The 18,757-nt window shown below is 34.5% G+C and overlaps 2 protein-coding genes and 1 pseudogene across 2 annotated transcripts; 1 reads left to right on the plus strand and 2 right to left on the minus strand.

Annotated features, from left to right (window-relative positions):
• Window positions 1-3,775: 3,775 nt before the first annotated feature.
• LOC107488411 (uncharacterized) lies at window positions 3,776-4,687 on the minus strand. The gene has a single exon (XM_016109164.1). It carries the CDS (start codon window positions 4,685-4,687, stop codon window positions 3,776-3,778), a length of 912 nt encoding a protein of 303 aa, XP_015964650.1.
• A 4,100-nt stretch (window positions 4,688-8,787) lies between these two features.
• LOC107488412 (uncharacterized) lies at window positions 8,788-10,885 on the minus strand. The gene is made up of 3 exons (XM_021142343.2): window positions 10,829-10,885; window positions 9,417-9,479; window positions 8,788-9,288 (listed from the first exon to the last, which is right to left on the minus strand). The coding sequence occupies exons 1-3, from the start codon at window positions 10,883-10,885 to the stop codon at window positions 8,839-8,841; spliced, it is 570 nt and encodes a 189-aa protein (XP_020998002.2). The 3' UTR covers window positions 8,788-8,838.
• A 5,059-nt stretch (window positions 10,886-15,944) lies between these two features.
• LOC107488413 (cyanidin 3-O-galactoside 2''-O-xylosyltransferase FGGT1-like) lies at window positions 15,945-17,088 on the plus strand (annotated as a pseudogene).
• The last annotated feature ends 1,669 nt before the right edge of the window (window positions 17,089-18,757 follow it).

Consider the following 18,757-nt stretch of genomic DNA (forward strand, 5'->3'; position numbering starts at 1 on the left):
TTTGGGCCATCAAATCTTGGGCAAAGTATGGACTATCATATATTGCTGGAAAGCCCAGGATGTCTACTTTCCAACGCCATTGAGAGCGCGCCAATTGGGCTTCTGTAGCTCCAGAAAATCCACTTCGAGTGCAGGGAGGTCAGAATCCAACAGCATCTGCAGTCCTTTTCAGTCTCTGAATCAGATTTCTGCTCAGAACCCTCAATTTCAGCCAGAAAATACCTGAAATCACAGAAAAACACAAAAAATCATAGTAAAGTCCAGAAAAGTGAATTTTAACTAAAAACTAATAAAAATATACTAAAAACTAACTAGATCATACTAAAAACATACTAAAAACAATGCCAAAAAGCGTATAAATTATCCGCTCATCAGTGGCATGTAAAAATACCTTAAGCATTTAGAGGCTCTATTCTAAAGACAGAACATAAAGTAATATCAGAATTGAATATGTCATTTTTCTTTTCATTTCGAACTTAATTTTGATGAGTTCAGTGTACGAGTCTTACATTGCCATTCAACCACATATTTCTATTGGTAAGATTTTCAAGGTATTGGGTGATTCACTCAAAACACTTAAAATGATTGGCAAGACAAACTTGAACACCTGTTCAAACTTTTTATTTTTGATAATGCATCAAAATTAAACCATACGAGTGTGTGTGATAATTTTGGCCAAAATCTGTTGGCGAACACTAGCTAGGGTGCAGGTTTAAATAGGTTGCAGGTTTAAATTTGTTGAAACATTAATCTTATGTTACGAGTTACGGAATTCCCTCCGGGATTGCCGGCATGAAGTCTAAAGGCGGTGTGAACTCGAATGTGGGGATCACTTGCATGAAGTTTCAAGAAGGCACGAATTAAGGAAACTTGAGAACAAAATTGTCTAGTTTCATAACAATCTCTCAACAGTTACCAACCTCTCTATTGTATAATTTTAGATGGTTCTTGAATGCCATTCATATGCTGCTTGTCACTCGTGGTGATGTGTGAAGATATTTTTCTAAAGTGCCAAGGACAAAAATATCTTAAATCTGTCTTTATTCGTATCTAGTAGTTTTTAGCCTTTATCTTTCTGCAAGTACTAATCTCATGCCGCAGTATTCTCATGAAATCACTCCCTTAAAGTTACAAGGTGATGAAAGTCAAGGAAATGAAGGGGTGAAGCATTTATGCCTCAGTCATAGGGTCATAAGTGTCTTTGGTATACTATGCATTTTAAAATAAATATAGCTCAATTTTTGTCTCTAGTGTTTTCTGCTGTCTATCCCTTTGTGAAAACATGATAGTTTAAGGTAAATCTGGAATCACTAATTGGATGAAACAGAGCACATGGGACCTTGGGCATGGGCCAAAACCTGGAACAGAAATTACTATGAAACGTAGCACTTGCAAACTTTTTTTTTGTCAGATGAATTGAACAACTCTCGATCCTAAGTACTACACAACAAATCCAAACACTCTTCACATTTAATCTCATGGTACGGGTTTTTCTCCGAGATCATTCTCATAAAGTTAAGGCGGTGACTAGCGATACTTCCGAGATCACTCGCATAAAGTTAAGGTGACGACGGCCGATAATCAACTTGTCCAATAGGAAAAAAGGTGACATATAGGCACAAAAACATTAGAGCCTCGGAATCATTCCTCAACGGTTAGTGACTTGCCTCACTCTTCACTTGGACTTGGGTTCTTGCCTCATTCTTCACTTGGACTAGGGTTCTGGAATACCTTCCATTTGGTATTTTGGTTTCTAGAAGACCACATTTAAGAGACCTCATCTTGTTATTTTTGAAATAAATATCGATGACAAAATCAAGTTTTCTTTTTAATGTATGATTCCAAAAGCACTTTTTAAAAAAAATCACTTGTGATCATTTCTTTTATTTTTGAGTTTTGTTACAAATAAAGGATCATTTTCTAACTTCAAGAAGTCATCAATTAATTTTTATATATTATATCTTCTATTATTAAATAGAAAAGGAAATTCAGAAGATAGAATTTAAGATAATTTTGTCTTTTTCTTTTGATTGTTTATACTTTCAATAAAATATAATGATTGTCTTAATACTTGTATAAAATTAAAATGAGACACTTAATATGAAATAGAAATATCTAATAATTATTTATCATTTGTCCCTCGATAAATCTTAATTAAGTAGTCACCTAATCTTATGTTTAATGTACTCTTCTCCACATGAAAAAATAAGTAGGTGGAAATCAAGTACTAATCTCATGCCGCAGTATTCCCTTGATATCACTCGCATAAAGTTACAAGGTGATGAAAGTCACGAAAATCAAGCGGTGATGCATTTATGCCTCAAGGGGTGAAGCATTTCTGCAAGTACTAATCTCATGCTGCAGTATTCTTCCGAGATCACTCGCATAAAGTTACAAGGTGATGAAAGTCAACGAAATGAAGGGGTGAAGCATTTATGCCTCATAGTCATAGTGTCATAGTTTAAGCTTTCTAATTGTCTTTGGTATACTATGCATTTTAAAATAAGAATAACTCAATTTTTGTCTCTAGTGTTTTCTTCTGTCTATCCCATGTTTACCCTTTTGTGGAAACATGATAGTTTAAGGTAAATCTGGAATCACAAATTGGATGAAATAGAGCACATGGGACCTTGAGCATGGGCCAAAACCTTGAATTGAAATTACCATGAAACGTAGCACTTGCAAACTTATTTTTTTTTTGTTAGATGGATTGAACAACACCCGATCCTAAGTACCATACAACAAACCCAAACACTTCACATTTAATCTCACGGTACGGGTTTTCTTCGGAAATCACTCTCATAAAGTTAAGGCGGCGACTGGCGATACTTTCGAGATCACTCGCATAAAGTTAAAGTCAATCTCATAAAGTTAAGACGGCGACTGGTGATACTTTCGAGATCACTCGTATAAAGTTAAGGTGGCGACGGCCGATAATCAACTTGTCCAATAGGACAAAAAGGTGACATATAGGCACAAAAACATTAGAGCCTCGGAATCATTCCTCAATGGTTAGTGACTTGCCTCACTCTTCACTTGGACTAGGGTTCTGAATACCTTCCATTTGGTATTTTGGTTTCTAGATGACCACATTTAAAAGACTTCATCTTGTTATCTCTGAAATAAATATCGATGACAAAATCAAGTTTTCTTTTTAATGTATGATTTCAAAAGCACTTAATAAAAAAATCACTTGTGATCTATTCTTTCAATTTCTTTTCATTTTTAGTTTTGTTACAAATAAAGTATCATTTTCTAACTTCAAGAAGTCAGCAATTATTTTTTATATATTATATCTTCTAATATTAGATAGGAAGGAAAATTTAGAAGATAGACTTTGGGATAATTTTGTCTTTATCTTTTGATTGTTTATACTTTCAATAAAATATAATAATTGTCTTAATACTTGTGTAAAATTAGAATGAGACACTTAATATGAAATGAAAATATCTAATAATTATTTATCATTTGTCCCTCAATAAATCTTAATTAAGTAGTCACCTAATCTTATGTTTAATGCACTCTTCTCTACATGAAAAAATAAGTAGGCGGAATACAACTCAATAAGATTTGGTCCTTTCTCATCATTTGTTTACTAATCGTATCATATGATAATACATGTAAATCTACAGTAAAGTACAATCAAATTATTCAAGACATAAAATCTACCAAGTAACAAACTATGACTAAAAGAAATCCTTCGATGACCACAATGGCAACTCCAAATGAAATGGACTCAAATCAGATTTCTGATATCCAGGGATGTAGGTAAATTTCATTGTCTCAAGATTTGTAACATAAATTCCTTCATTAAAAGAGTACAAGTACACAGTCTCCCCTTCATGTGGGTGAAAACCCCCACACGCTTATAGTAATCAGCACAAAACTCATTTGGCAAAAGTCCGGAGAAATCAACATGGTGTAATAATTCCCAGTCATTCGACACCAACTCCCAAACCTTAATATAATTGTGTCCAATTTCAGCAATCCTCAAGTCTCCACAAGAAGTTCCAAGAAAACCAAAGCTCATAATGTTCATTGGGTCAGAATCATAAGGGTAATCAAGTGTCTCACCATTAAGTCCATAAGGATCATAAACAAATATACTAGTCCTACCCATGAAATACAATCCTCCTTCATATGCAAAACTCATTGACCAGTGAGGAGCAAAAGCAAAACCATCATCTAATATCACAGTCTTTTGTCTCCAGTTCCCTGTCTCTGAGGACCAAACATCAACCTCGAATTCATAGCGTATTGCAATGAAGGAATTGATTCTTACCACCCTGAAACACTTCCTAGGATCAAGATAGTTTCTCCTTGAATCCTCTTTAGGGTCATTACAATAATATGGATCACATGTAAAGCCAATAGCATGAAGACACTCCTTCTTCACCTCGAGCGAAGGGAGCTTGAAGGATTCCTTGTTAATGGGGTCATGGAGGAAATAACCATAGCCACTTGTGTACCTGTTGTCACTACACAAGAAAACATTCATGGAACAACCACACACTGTCCCTTTGATGAAAACCTCAGGGGAAATTAGAATCCTTTTGTTCTGATGATCATGTTCTAAATCATCATCGTTATCACTATCATCGTAAGGGCCTGGAGGAAAAGTTAGCATGAGTTGATGTGGTGATAGAAAAACCAAGCTAGCACCATAGAACTTTTGTTGTGTCGCCATGAACTGGCCAATGAAGTAAGAAGTTGAAATTAATTCGAGCCAGCTCTTTAAGACGCATTTGCATATTGTTGTTGATCGAAAAGGGAGCCTTGTGAAGATTTCTGAGAGCAAATCGTTGCATAAATGGGAGATGCTGCTGCTGCTAACAAGTGTTGTTGTGCAACAACTCTTCTTATTATTATGATTGTTGTTGTTGTTGTTGTTGTTGCTGACCAAAAATGATAATGATGATGATGATGATGATGATGATGATGATGATGATGATGATGATGTTGTGATCTGAGACATATTGGTGATAGTGTTCTACATAGAGATAACAAGGATGTTTTACCAGTTCAAATTCAACAGTGGGTTTCCTCAAAGAACACCGAACCATGGAGTCTGATGGAGCAACACTGAAAACAAGGAGTCTTTGGATCATCTCAAACTCAACAATTATATATATATGAATCATTTATTACGATTATGTTACCTCTTAAAAAGTGTTGTTAAAATTAAAATAACGTTTTTTATAAAATTATTATAAAATATAGTTTTTTAAGGTACTGTATAAGTTAAATAACTCTAAATTTTAACTTTTATATTATTTTAGAGTAAACTACCATTTGTACTCACAAAAGTTGAAAACGCTGGCACATCTACCCATAAAAAAAGTAAATTATTATTTGTACCTATAAAATATGAGTTTCATATAACAAAATTATCCAAACACTAAAAAATCACATAAAACCCCAAATTATCCTTATCATCATCTGCATCATCTTTTTCCATCCACCACCACCACCACCACTAACCCCATTCTCTCTCTCTCCTTTCATTTTCTGAGTTCGTCGCCGCCGCCAGAGTCCGTCAACTAGTGGTTGTCTTCTAGCCATTTTGAAAAACATTCTCTCTCTCTTTCTCTCTCTTTCCTTCTATGTTTTGCTTCTCTCTCTCTTCTACTTCTTCGAACTCTGTCTTCTACTTCTTCGAATGGTTGCGTGATGTAGGTTCAGTGGTCTCTAGGTTTGCAGATTGGGAAAGAACGAGTGGAACCGCGGACTAGACAGGGGTTGAATCGGAGCTCTGTGTCAACGAGAGATGGAGGGCTAGCTGGAACGAGTTGAGGCAGCGGTAGCAATCAGGCAGCGGCGGCGGCTCTAGGGTTGCGAAAGGCGGCGAAAACAGAAGGCGACGGTGGTCCTAGGCTCGCGGAGATGAGGCGAGGGAAAGAAGAAGAAAGAGAGAGAGAAAGGGTGGAAGAGGAAAGAAAGGGGGAAAGGACGCGGGTGGCAGCGAGTAGAGGTTAGGTGGGACTTGACAGCGCTAGTGACTGTTGAGTGCCGCGGCGGTGGTTATGCAGAGGAGCAGAGAAGGGAATATGGGTGAGAAGGGGCGAGAGAGAGGAAGAAGAGAGGAAATCGAGTGAGGGGTGACAGCTTGGTGGTCACCGGTGGTGGTGCGGTGGTCTGAGACAAATTACTTTTTCTATTGTTGTTGTTGTTGTTGCTTTATGTGAGGAAGATGATAATAGAGGTATAGTGGTGGTAGTGGTGAAGGTAATGATGAAGGAAATGAGGTGGTGGTGCCTTTGTTATATATATTATATACATAAAATTATAAATATAAAATTAAACAATATCATTTTTATTATTGTTTTACTAACATCAGGAGAACCATAAAAGGTTGAAAATTTTCCTTCAATCTAATTAATATTATAGCAATCAATGATAATTATCCGTTGGCTTAATCTAAGTATGATTGTAGAAATATTATTTTACTAGGAAATAAATCTTTGCAATCTATTCAGAATTTCAAAACCAACCATTATTTAGTTTGCTTTTAATATACATTATTAAATTTAATAGGTAGGATCTCTTTTTATGCAACATTCATTGAATATATATGTTATTTATTAAAACTAATTTGTGGTTAACATAATAATAAAAGAAAAACAGATTCTTCTGATATGCCTTTTGTCCATGAGGAATACTACACATACAAGTCATTTGGTTTATAAGTCATACAAGTTGGGAGAAACTTAATAAAAAGCACTCTGACCCATATACGATTTCTATGGCGTGCTTCGCGTTCCTCCTTTTCCTCCTCCTCCTCTTCCTTCTTCTTCTCCTTCTTCTTCTCCTACTCTTCTTCTTCTTCCTCCATAAAAACGAGTTTCTTGCCAAATTTAATCTCCTTCGTGCGTTCTCTCTTTGCCTTTTCATTCATTGTTTTATCTGCATTTATCACCAATATTCTTGCTTCGTTTTTTTTCGATTTTCATGGTTTCTGAAATCAAGTTTTGAAATCATTTTGAAGATAATGGAACTTCAGAAATACACCCAAACGATTACATAAATACACCCAAAGGATTACAGAAATACACCAAAACGGTTACAGAAATTTACCAAAACGATTATAGAAATACATCGAAAGGGTTACAGAAATATACCCAAAGGATTACGAAAATACACCCAAAGGATTTAAGAAATACACCCAAAATTCGTTGAAGTACACCTTATGCATAATTCAGAACTCTTTCTCTTTCTCCTCCTCATCTTCTACTGCTTCTTCTTCTTCAAAAACGATTTTGGAGCTTGATGTCAAAAAACAATGGAAATTGAGAATAACGAAGAAAGAAAACAGAGAGAAAATCACGTAAATGAAGGAAAAAGAGAAGGCAAGAAATGAAAGAAAAGAAGAAGAAGAGGAAGAGGAAGAAGAACGTGCAGCAAGAAGAAGAAGAAGAAGGTGCAGAAGATGAGGAGGAAGATGAAAAACGTGCAGTCAAGAAGAACGAGGAGAAACACGACGATGAAGATGAAACACTTCAAAAACGAAGAAGAAGAAGAAAAGGAAGAAGAAGAAGAAGAGGAGGCATGGAGAAAGAAGAAAAAATAAATGACTTGTATGACTTGTATGGGAAAACGCTTGTATGTGGAGAATTTCTCTTTGTCCATAGTAGTCAAATTATCTGAATTGAAATTAATAAATATACGTAAATAAAAAAGGAAAAGGCCGCTGAAAACAAAAAGGTTTTGGTAATGAGAATAACTAAATTCGGTCCAAAAGAATAAAAGTGAAATGGATTGTGTTGATACGTGTTTTCTCATGAATCATAATAGTTAAAATATTTGTATTCAAATTAAAAATGTATATAATTAAAAACAAGAAAAAGGTCATGGTAATTAATAAAAGAGGATTTTCTTCTTTCTTTCGTTTTATAATTACGTTAAAAAAAACTACATTTTTTATTTAGTAAAATATTATCTATCTAAATCAAGGTATGATTTAGTTCACTTATTCTTGATTTGAATTTTTTATAATTTAAGCTACTTGTATTAGACACTTTAGGAGCAACCTTTCTCCAAACCTTACATTAACAGAAAATGCTCATGCACTGGAATCTAGATTATCCTTTTTTAAGTTTTATCTCCATAATAAATTCTCCTACCCAATTCAATGCTTTGCTTACACTCACTCAAAAGTCAAAACTCTGCCTTATCTTTCGTATAAAAGGTAATAAATTTAGGAGTTACTCTTTAAGAGATTAACCCAATCAAAGCATCCATTAAACAAAAGAACTGAGATGACATTATTAGTACATAGTATCTCAAAGTTGAACTTATTGGTAGGCTCTGAAATGAAAAATAACAAAGCCACATCAAACAATTGCCTGTTCTTAGTGGGTGAAAAACAGGATACATATATCAAAATTTCTACTGGGGTAGTAGTAACACCCCATCTCTATAGTTAAACATAAATTAAAAAATGTGCTCCTCCAAGCAATAATTACTTATCTAGATGTTGTAAAAGCCTCAGCTTAATTCAGCTGAGTATGGGGTAGTACACCCATTGCTTCATTTGTTTCTAAATAGGTGAGTGACATTGGGTTTGGAACACATTTGCCCATAACTTTGATACAACACTCCTCTGTTTGACGCATAACACCTTACCAGGAGTCACGACCGAACGGATTCTGAGTAGAATCCTGAGGGTTCCCTTCTATGTTTCTATGCATCCCTGCTTGTCCACCTTGTTCTCCAGGGCCTCTTTGATTGGTGTTAGGAGGCCTTGAGTATCGTGATCCTGCAGGAGGAATATATTGCTGCATCCCTTGTTCCAGGACCTCTATTGTTGAAACCTGTATTATTCGATGATGTTTGTTGGTATCAGTTTCTTAGCTCGGCTCTTTGGTATCTATTCTCAGTTGCAGCAGGAGGTGCTTGTGCATGAGATTGAACCTTGTTACCGTCAGCTCTCTTATACCTATTTTCTGGCTCAGGCGGAGACACCGAATCACTTGTGGTAATGTTTTGGTAATCAGAAGGACAAGCATTATTCCAGTCTCTGCTATTTTTCTCTGATCCTCCCACCTCCTCTGCAGCTTCAAACCCATATTTAGTAGAACTGTGCTTCCCATGTTCGATAGAATCACTAGAACTAGTTGTTAATGATTCCGCATTATCTTCCTGAGCCTTAAGAGCCATCTCCAAAGCATCTTGAAATTTTCGTGGAGCACCACCACCTTTTTTAGGCCCATATTTGGCATGTCTAACAATCATAAATACATCTTTTTTTGCCACACTTGGTCCACTTTCCACAACAATGACATCTTCTATCTGCAAAGATCGTTATGATTTATGAATATAGAATGGAAGGACAAAAAAATAAGAGAGAAATATACATAGTATCTTGTAAAAAAATAATTCAGATTGGAAGTCCCAGAATAAAGCCTGCACCATCATACCAGAGCATTTAGACGGGATAACGCTCCTGTTGTTTCCTGCGTATCACTGCCTGTTGCCCTGTACTGTTTTAAATGGACAAATAAAAAGGTATCATAAATTTATTCTGTCACATCATCGTTTTTGTTTTGTGATAATATGAGTGCAATAAATATATCTAAAAATTCTGTATTGCACTCTAGAACTAAGCACATTGAAATTAGATATCATTTTATTAGAGAACATGTGCAAAAGGGAACTATTGACATTCAATTTGTGAAATCCGAAGAACAACTTGTTGATATTTTCACAAAACCTCTGTGTGAGGACATATTCTGTTCATTAAGGAACAGCTTGGGAATGATAGATTTAAATGCTGTTGAGAAATTGTGAATTTTCTGATTCTGTTTGTTTTGTCTCGTAGGAAATCAGGAGACAAAATTAAGGACGTAATGAACTAGCATTGATACAAGGGGGAGACTCACTCTAATATTAATGATCATGGGCCCAACCAAATCTTCCTTGACCATCCATAACTCTAGCCCGTTCTTGTCCTTTTTGAGTTCCTCAAATATTTAATCATACTTTTGGGAAGTTGTCATATTAAATCTTGTAGAAAGGAGTTGTTGTCACATCAAAATCTTTTTCCTTCCCTCATCCCTTGATTCTAGGAGCTAACCTCTCAAGTTTTAATTTTAAAAATTCTTTCCTTGGATAACCGTGCCACTTAATGCCCATTACTCACTTAATCTTCTCTCTCCACTCAACATTAAATGTCCTCATAACCTCCCATCTCTCTTCACTCACTTCGGCCTCTCTTCATCTTCCCTCTCCATTCTCTATTTTTCATAACATGAAAAAGAAGGTTGCATCAAAGAGAAGTAGCCGAACCCCTCTCACAAAAAATCCTCCATTATCTTCTACCCTTCAAACACATACCCACATCCACATACACTCTACATCTTCCTCATCCCCTTCCTCCTACTCAACCGAAACCATGAGAAGAAAGGTTATTGCCCAGAGAACTTCATCTTGAAAGAAGATTGGAAAGGATAAAGAACCAATTGTGGAAGAAGAAGAAGAGGAGTCTTAATCATCTCTGCCTCATTCACCACCAAAGAAAGCAACCCCTCATGCTTCTGGTCATAGCTCTCAGCGTACCAAAGGCTACGTGCTTCGTAACACCAGGGAACCACCAAATCTGGAATCACTTGATTTCAAGAATAAATTCAACAAAGGTCACTCACACTTTGATCCAAGCAGATTTAATTCATGTGCTTCATATGAGTTTTATAATGAAGTCCTGAAGAAGCATCACTTATGTGCATCCCACATAGTGAACTTGGAATCCCTTGCTGCAAAAGGAATCAACTTGGTCACTCTCTTTGAAAATTTGAAATGGACTCCCTTGTTCACCATTCAAAAACCTGTGTACCCTGCCCTGGTTCACAAGTTCTATGGGAACATGAGTTTTATTGATAGCGCAATCCATTCGTATGTCAAGCGGGTTCACATGTCTCTGAACAGAGAAACAATCAATGCTGCCTTGGGATATGTTGATGAAGGCGCAGCTGCTTATATGACCAAAAAATGGGACTCGCAATTGGGGGTCACGTACCAGATTGCCTTGAATCAAACTTGCGAAAACTTCTCTGCTTTGGATGGCACAATTCTGACTCACAAGGCTCTTGGTCCTGAAAGAGCGCTTCTTCACAGAATCATCACTCACATTCTAATGCCTCAGAGTGGTTCATACCACAGAGTAACTGTTTCTGATACTCTAGACCAATACTCTGGACCATTGTTGTTTTGTTAAAACCTTGGGTATTCTGGTTCTGGTTCTGTTTATTGTACACCATTGTCATTTGTTCTTTGCAGGTTCCCCATTGATGACAAAAGGAGGAGGAAAAGTTAGAAAAATTGAAAAAAACAGGGGCCGAAATCATTTGTGATTCACGATCACCCATGAGCATAAACTCTATGTTCCAATGATTATGATCTGTTTTTTTGAAATATTTGCTATATTTGGAACTTAGTTATGTTTTGATAATTTCCTTGTGCTCTGATATGTTGAATGAATAATTTTGTTTGATTGAAAATTTTTTTGCTATGTTAAATGATAATTTTTTGTGCTCTGATATGTTTTCCTTGCTATAAACTGATAATTTTTGCTTTCATATGATGGCTGGAAAATGTTGTTTATTTAATCAAATGATTTGGCAGCAAATTTTTGGGAATTATCAAATGTGTTTTTGATTGTTATGTACTCTGTACTCAAGCATTTTGTTATTGAGCAGAAAATCATTTATATGATAACAAATTAGTTTTGTTTATCACTTCACTTCTGTTCATAAATCAAGCTGTTCAACATAATTTAAATATTTCATATATTAAATACATAGTTGCCTTAAACTTGATTTTAATAGTTACAGGTAAAGCTTTCCTTGGTAAAATGGCATATATTTAGGGGGAGATAGGTAACATTTGAAAAGGGGGAGGAATCCTAATCCTAAAAGGGAGTACTTTTTAATCCTTACTCTTTCCATTTCAATTTTTAATAATGTTTGTCATTAAGGAGGAGATTGATGAGTTTGGAAAACTCCAAATTAAATTGATGATGATCAAACATTATTAATATAATTAATTACAAAATTATTAATTTGAGATTTAATTTCATATTTGCTAATTAATAATTTTGATTATTTGCAGATTTTGTTTTGGGCCAAAAAAAAAGAAAAATTAGCAAGCCCAATGTGAATCTAATATTCAGCCTTGGTTCAAAAATGTTTAAGGTGTTATGGCTGAATCAATATTCTATTAATTGGGCCAGAATGAATGCAAACAAGCCCAAAATAAAGTCTTGGTACAATACCAAATATGCTTGGTCCGAAAATTGAAAGAAAAGAAAGCAAAGATTGCAATGCTTACAACGGATACCCACTTTCATCATATGGTGGATTTCAAAATTCATTTAACTTGTATTAATTGCCTTGATAACATGAAAGAGAAAAAGCAAAGTGATTTGATGGCATTAATTGAAGTTTACACGTTACTAGGCAAAAGCATGAGAAGTTGGTTTTAGTTGATTTTATTTTGTAACACTCATTACTTCTATAGCTTTGTTTTTCTTTCTACTCTCTTTTCTCTCTCTTCAGAATTCGGTCACATCCATCAGGAAAGATGGAAGCACAAACAAGCTATCAGAAGAAAGAAGAAGAAGCTAGGAGCAAGCATGAAGCCATTGTGATGATGGCATCAAGAAAAATAAAATCTGAAGTATGTTGTAGCTGAGATCTTTACCACAAAAGGAAAGATGTGGTGAAGTAATCTCAAGCTCTCCATACCCAAAAATGGAAGAGATCAACTTCGGTCAGAGGAAGAAGATCCCTTGGAAGCATGGCTCGTCTCTACTTTTGATCAACCATCAGAGGAGGTAGCTACTGTGGCTACGTGGAGGAGAAGGCAGAAGATTAGAGCAGGAGGAGCTGTCAAGCATCAAGGACGCATCAAGGGCTAGGAATCCGTCTTGGGGAGCAAGTCAAGATAGAAGTCCCGGATTGATGAAGCTTGGTATGAAGGGAAGACATAGAGGTAATTGCATGTTGGGTTTTACATTCGGTTTCCTCTCCTCTCTCTCTGGCCGAACCGATTTTTGGGTTGAAGAAGAAGAAGATTAGCTTGGTCCATTCAACCGTGGAGGCTTCTCCTTCTATAAATAAGGGAGAACAGCCAGGGCTTGAAGTAAGGAAAAGAGTGAAAGCACATAGTTCTCATAGCTACTCAAGCTAATAGAAGTTCTTCTCCTTCAATGTGTTTCAAGTTGTATTTTTCTATTTAGTTTTGTCTGTCTTGAGTCTCATGGAAAAAGGCAAACAGTGAGGTTTGTATGAAAAAGTCATAAAGTGGAAAAAGGTAGAGTATACAAAATTAAAAGAAAAAGCCATACATGTCCTTAGAGGTCATTTATACATCTGTATTGTGTTTCATGATTCTGTGGAAATCCCTTTACAAGTTGGGTTAGCACTTAGCAGTTGAAAGCTTGGTGGGTTACCAAGTCAAGTTCAGGATTGGGTTAGATTCTGGACTTGTCCCAGATAGGAAGGGTAGTTCCTAGAGAGAATTGGTGTATGTAATCATGGTGATTATAGTGAAATTCCATCATTGTTGTGATGGAGACTAGATGTAGGCTGCATTGCACTTAGCAGCTGAACCAGGATACATCTTGGTGTGATTCTCTCTCTCTCTCTTCTACTTCATTTCTAATTCTGCTGCGTAGGAGACAAAACTGAAAAAATATCTCTTAGCTGGTTACGAGACAAAAAAAAAGTCTATTGACTAGGTACGAGACAAAAACAAGAAATGTCTCCTCAAGTGTTCTAAAAGACAGCAAGTGTTACTAAGCGAAAAAAGGGGCTAAGATTCAACCCCCCTTCTCTTAGCTACTGAAAACCATTAGTAGATAATGAAAATACTAAACAATGTGAACAATGAATATATTGGATGTTCAATTCAATAGGTATGCAGATGCTTATCCTAATATTAAGATTTAGGTGGATAATTTGGAGGTGTAGTGTGTTTTTACTTTATTGGACCAATTTTAAAATTCATTGTTCACATTATTCACAAAAGCCATTGTTACCTAGCAAAATTCATAAAAAAATATGTAAAATTTTGTTAGGAACTTAAGATAATAAAATGATTACATTTTAATAACAAAGTATTTTATCATAAAGATTAAACGAAGTAAAAATAATATATACTTTTAGCATTGATGATTGTAGATTTGTAGTTTCTTTTTCTCTCTGTAATAATAATTTAAATTCTTAACTTTGTTTCGCTAATTCTTAATTGAAAAATATTATTTATAAATGAGTATATATAGAAATGAATGATCGAATTAGCAAACATAAGAGAAATGAACAATGTTGATTGGGAGGATGTCTGTACACGTAGTAAGTGCCATGTGTGAAGTCATGCAAGAGGGTTGGTAACAATCTAAGCCAGTGATTTTATTAAGGGTACGAATAGTACTATTACCGATTATTTGGTAAAAATTAGAAATCTAGTTGACTCACTTTTTGCAATTGGTTATGAGTTACAAGAAAATGATCATATTTAAGCAATTATTGATGAATTGCCTAAAAATTACAGTGGTTATATCACATTTGTTATGTTTTGAATGGGTACTTTTTTCGGTTAGTGAAGCAGAATCTTTCCATTTTACTAATGATGCCTCAAATTTGCTGTTCTCCTCACAAAGCAACTCAGATTTAGATAAACTATTTGTAGGTAATGGTAAAGGTATCTCTATTCAAAATCAAGGCTTCTCTATTTTAGTTGATAAAAATAATCTTGTTTCTTTTAAATTGTCGAATCTTTTACATGAAATAATTCAAAATCTTCTAAGTGTTTCAAGATTTGCCGAAGATAACCCTGTCTTTTTTTAGTTTTGGCCTAAACACTGTATTGTTTGTGATCAAGATTCCAGGGACATTCTGCTATAAGGCAAATCTAACAATGAAATTTATGTCCTTGATTAACTGACTATTCCAAAATCTGTTTCTACTAAAAATGATGATAAGAAATGTTTGTTGTTTTTTGTAAATTCTAATAATTGTAATTCTTCATTTTCTTTTGTGAATTATAGTACTTGTGCACAACAAAATGACAATAAACTATTTTAGCGGCCTCTTGTAATAAAGACCAAATTGTGAAATGCAATAATAGCAATTCTGACAAGAACATTACTTCTTTAATTTCTTACAAATCTAACTTGAATTCTCTTAATTCCAAATGTATTTATAATCGTGTTCAATTTGTGAATTTAACTGATAAGCACCCATTATGTCTTAATTCTGATTCTGCTATTTCTAAATACAATCATATTACTCCATCATGTTTAGAATCTGACTCTAGTACTCATTCTTTAAATCATTGCAAATCCAAATTTAATTCTCGTAATTCCAAAGCTATATACAATTGTGATCAGCATGTGAATTTCAATAATAATAATAATAACTCATTATGTCTTGTGTCTAAATGTGTTACTACTAGTCTAACTCTTTGCAAGTCTGATTCTGGTTTACCTAATATTGATTATTCATCTAAATATGCCTTATTATCTAATAAACAAAATTATAACCCAATTGAACTATGACATAAAAGACTTGGTCACACAGCTGTACGTAATGTTATAAGAGTTCTTAATGCATGTGGGAAGTCTGAATATGCCAAAGCTATACTTTTGAACTTGTGTGAATCATGTTCTATATCTAAAATACATGCTATCCTTTCTTGGTCAAATTATGTTTATACATCACCATTAGAACTTTTTTTTATATTTGGGGACCCTCTCCCAGCTCCCATCACTTCAAGGTCTGAGTATAGATATATATTTTATTAGCTTTATTGATGCAAGAGAGTGTCCCCAAATATTTGGACACTCACCTAATATTTTGGGAGAAAGTTGAAGCACCTCGAAACTCAAAAACCAAATTTGGTTTTATATACTTGTCTGCAATCCACACACAGCACACACGTCAATGGCAGTCATGGAAGAAGCATCTCCTCCTCCTCCAATACACATAGCCATATTTCCATGGTTTGCCATTGCTTCACTTCGAGAGGCCACAGAATCTCCTTCTTCGTCCCGAGAACAACAATCTCAAAGCTTCAACACCTAAACCTTCATCCCCATCACTGTTCCTCACGTCCATGGCCTTCCTCGTGAAGCTGAAACTACTTCTGACGTCCCCTTCTCTCTTTTTCCTCTGATCGCCACAGCCATGGATCAAACAGAGAACTTCAAGAGCTAAACCCGCAGATCTTGTTCTTCGATTTCCAACACTGGCTACCCAACAATCAACATAACTCGAAAACTCGGCATCAAATCCATGCAATACTGGATCCTCTATCCGTTTGCAATGGCCTACTTTGATAAAGGACCAAGACAGAGACAGAGTCAAGGGAATAATTTAACGGAATCTGATCTCATGAAACCTCCACCAGGGTTTCCCGCTTCATCGGTGAAGCTTCATGCACACGAGCTTCGCTTCGTAGCTTCCACAATGAAATGGGAATTCGGAAGCGGTGTTCCGATATATGATCGGTTCAGAATTGGAAGAGAGTTAGCAGATGCAATTGGGTTCAAAGGTTGCAGAGAAATCGATGGTCCGTACACTGATTTCTTGGAGAATTTTTACAAGAAGCCATGCTTGCTTTCCGGGCCTCTCTTGCCAGAGCCGTCAAACATTGCTTTAGAAGAGAAATGGAAATCATGGCTTGATCGATTCAAACCCGGTTCAGTGGTTTATTGTGCTTTTGGAAGCGAAACCCCTTTGCAACAAAGCCAGTTTCAAGAACTGTTGCTTGGTCTTGAACTAACCGGTTTGAAGAAGCATTACCAGAAGGAATTAAAGAAAGAGGAGTTGTGTACGGTAGATGGGTGCAGCAACAATTGGTTTTGGAGCACCCTTCTGTTGGGTGCTTCATAACACACTGTGGTTCAGCTTCCATAACGGAGGCTCTTGTGAACACGTGTCAGATTGTGCTGCTGCCACGTTTTGGATGAGTATGGAGTTGAAGGTTGGAATTGAAGTTGAGAAAGGTGAGGAAGATGGGTTGTTTACAAAAGAGAGTGTGTTCAAAGCTGTTAAGATTGTGATGGATGATGAGAGTGAAGTTGGTTTTTTTTGAACAACATGAACAATCACCAATCAAATCAAAACACACTACATTTCTAAATTATCTACCTAAATCTTAATATTAGAATAATTATCCGCACACCTAGTGAAATTAACATCCAATATATCTATTATTTACATTGTTTAGTATTTTTATTGTCTACCTATATTTTTTAAAAAAAAATAAAAAAGACAACAAACAATAAAATTATAATTTTTTAATTTCTTTTGGTGGATTAAAAAAGTTATATTACCAATAAATAATTTTATAGTCATTATGATTGCGTTTATTTCTAAGAATAGAGTAAGACAATACATTAAGAACAAGACATAAAAAATAAAAATATAATTTTTTTATCAAAATAAATATAAAATATATTAATTTAATATTTTTAAATATAATATTTTTATTTATATTTTATTTACTAAATATAATTTTATGTTTCTATGTGTTTCGTCTTTATAAATAAATACAGTTTATATGATTAATAATATAAACAAATAAAAATCTAACTAACACAAGCATATATTTTCTAGTTTTTATCGGATGTCACCCAGGACCAGGAGTGAAGCTAACACAAAATTTTGAAAGAGTTTAAAATTTAATTTTCTAATATAAGAAAATTAAAATAAAATATTTAAACAAGCAAAACCAAAATTTATTTTTAATTTATTAAAAAAAATTAAAATTTAGGGAGTCATCGTCCCTTGGATATGAGAGCAGACTCCGATTCCGATGTCATCTATGTAGCCATAGTCCTCTCTAGAAAGCGTGCAACTTGAATATTTTCGAAAACAGAACAATCGCCTCGGAGCAAATCTTGAAAACAGCTTCGGTGGTAATGGAAAAAATGTTGAGAGCACTATTAATATAACCCCACCCTTTTTTTCTTATCTGTTTATTCCAATTCTCTATTTAAGTTATTTTCTTACATTATTGAAAAATTATATTTTTACCCTTATATTGATCGCCTAATTGGACCTAGTATTTGTACTCTATTCTTCTATGTGAATGGAATTTGACCTTAAAAAAAAATAAAATATAAGGTACAGATCAAAGTTTAAAGATATGTTTACGTAGCAAAATATAAATCATATATTTTAAAGTCACACTTTTCACTTAAAACTGTAACTCTTCACAAAGAAAAGCGTCACCTAATGGAAAAAAGTAAATTAGAAGATTTAAGAGAAGAAATAATTAAATTATCAAAATTAATAGATCAAAAATTAATGATTTTAACCAATGTTAATTGTAATGACACCGAATTCTTAAAATCAATACAAAATGATTTTTCTCAAAATCTTTATTTTACTATAAGTTTTATTGAAAGACTTCAAAAACCTGAAAAAATTTATTTTTCACACGGAATTTCTAAAAAATGCTACCATAGAAATGATTCCCCACATCTTTATCATACTTTTAACCCACAATTAAATTCTATAGTAGATATGCTTGAAGAAATATTAGTATCCATAAAATTTCAAAGAAATAAGGAAAAAGAGAATCCCAAAGAAGAAAAATTTTAAAATATAATCAACATAACAGACTTAAAAGTAAAACCACCATTGAAATTATGAATATTGAAAAAAATTAGAAGAAGTTACAATGCTTTTTAAACAATTAAAAATGGCTCAAGAAAATAATATTATGGAACATGGTTTTCAAATAGAAGAAGAATTAG

The sequence above is a fragment of the Arachis duranensis genome, chromosome 5 (genome assembly GCF_000817695.3).
Source record: "Arachis duranensis cultivar V14167 chromosome 5, aradu.V14167.gnm2.J7QH, whole genome shotgun sequence".
Taxonomy (NCBI): domain Eukaryota; kingdom Viridiplantae; phylum Streptophyta; class Magnoliopsida; order Fabales; family Fabaceae; genus Arachis; species Arachis duranensis.

Excerpts from the sequence above, each read along its gene's own strand:
- LOC107488411 (XM_016109164.1), bottom strand. The coding sequence starts at position 4,687 with ATGGCGACACAACAAAAGTTCTATGGTGCTAGCTTGGTTTTTCTATCA.
- LOC107488412 (XM_021142343.2), bottom strand. The coding sequence starts at position 10,885 with ATGGATTGCGCTATCAATAAAACTCATGTTCCCATAGAACTTGTGAAC. Across the intron at positions 9,480-10,828 it reads AACTTGTGAACCAGGGCAGG|TACAGGGCAACAGGCAGTGA; the intron begins GTACACAGGTTT and ends CATTTAAAACAG. Across the intron at positions 9,289-9,416 it reads TATCCCGTCTAAATGCTCTG|ATAGAAGATGTCATTGTTGT; the intron begins GTATGATGGTGC and ends CGATCTTTGCAG.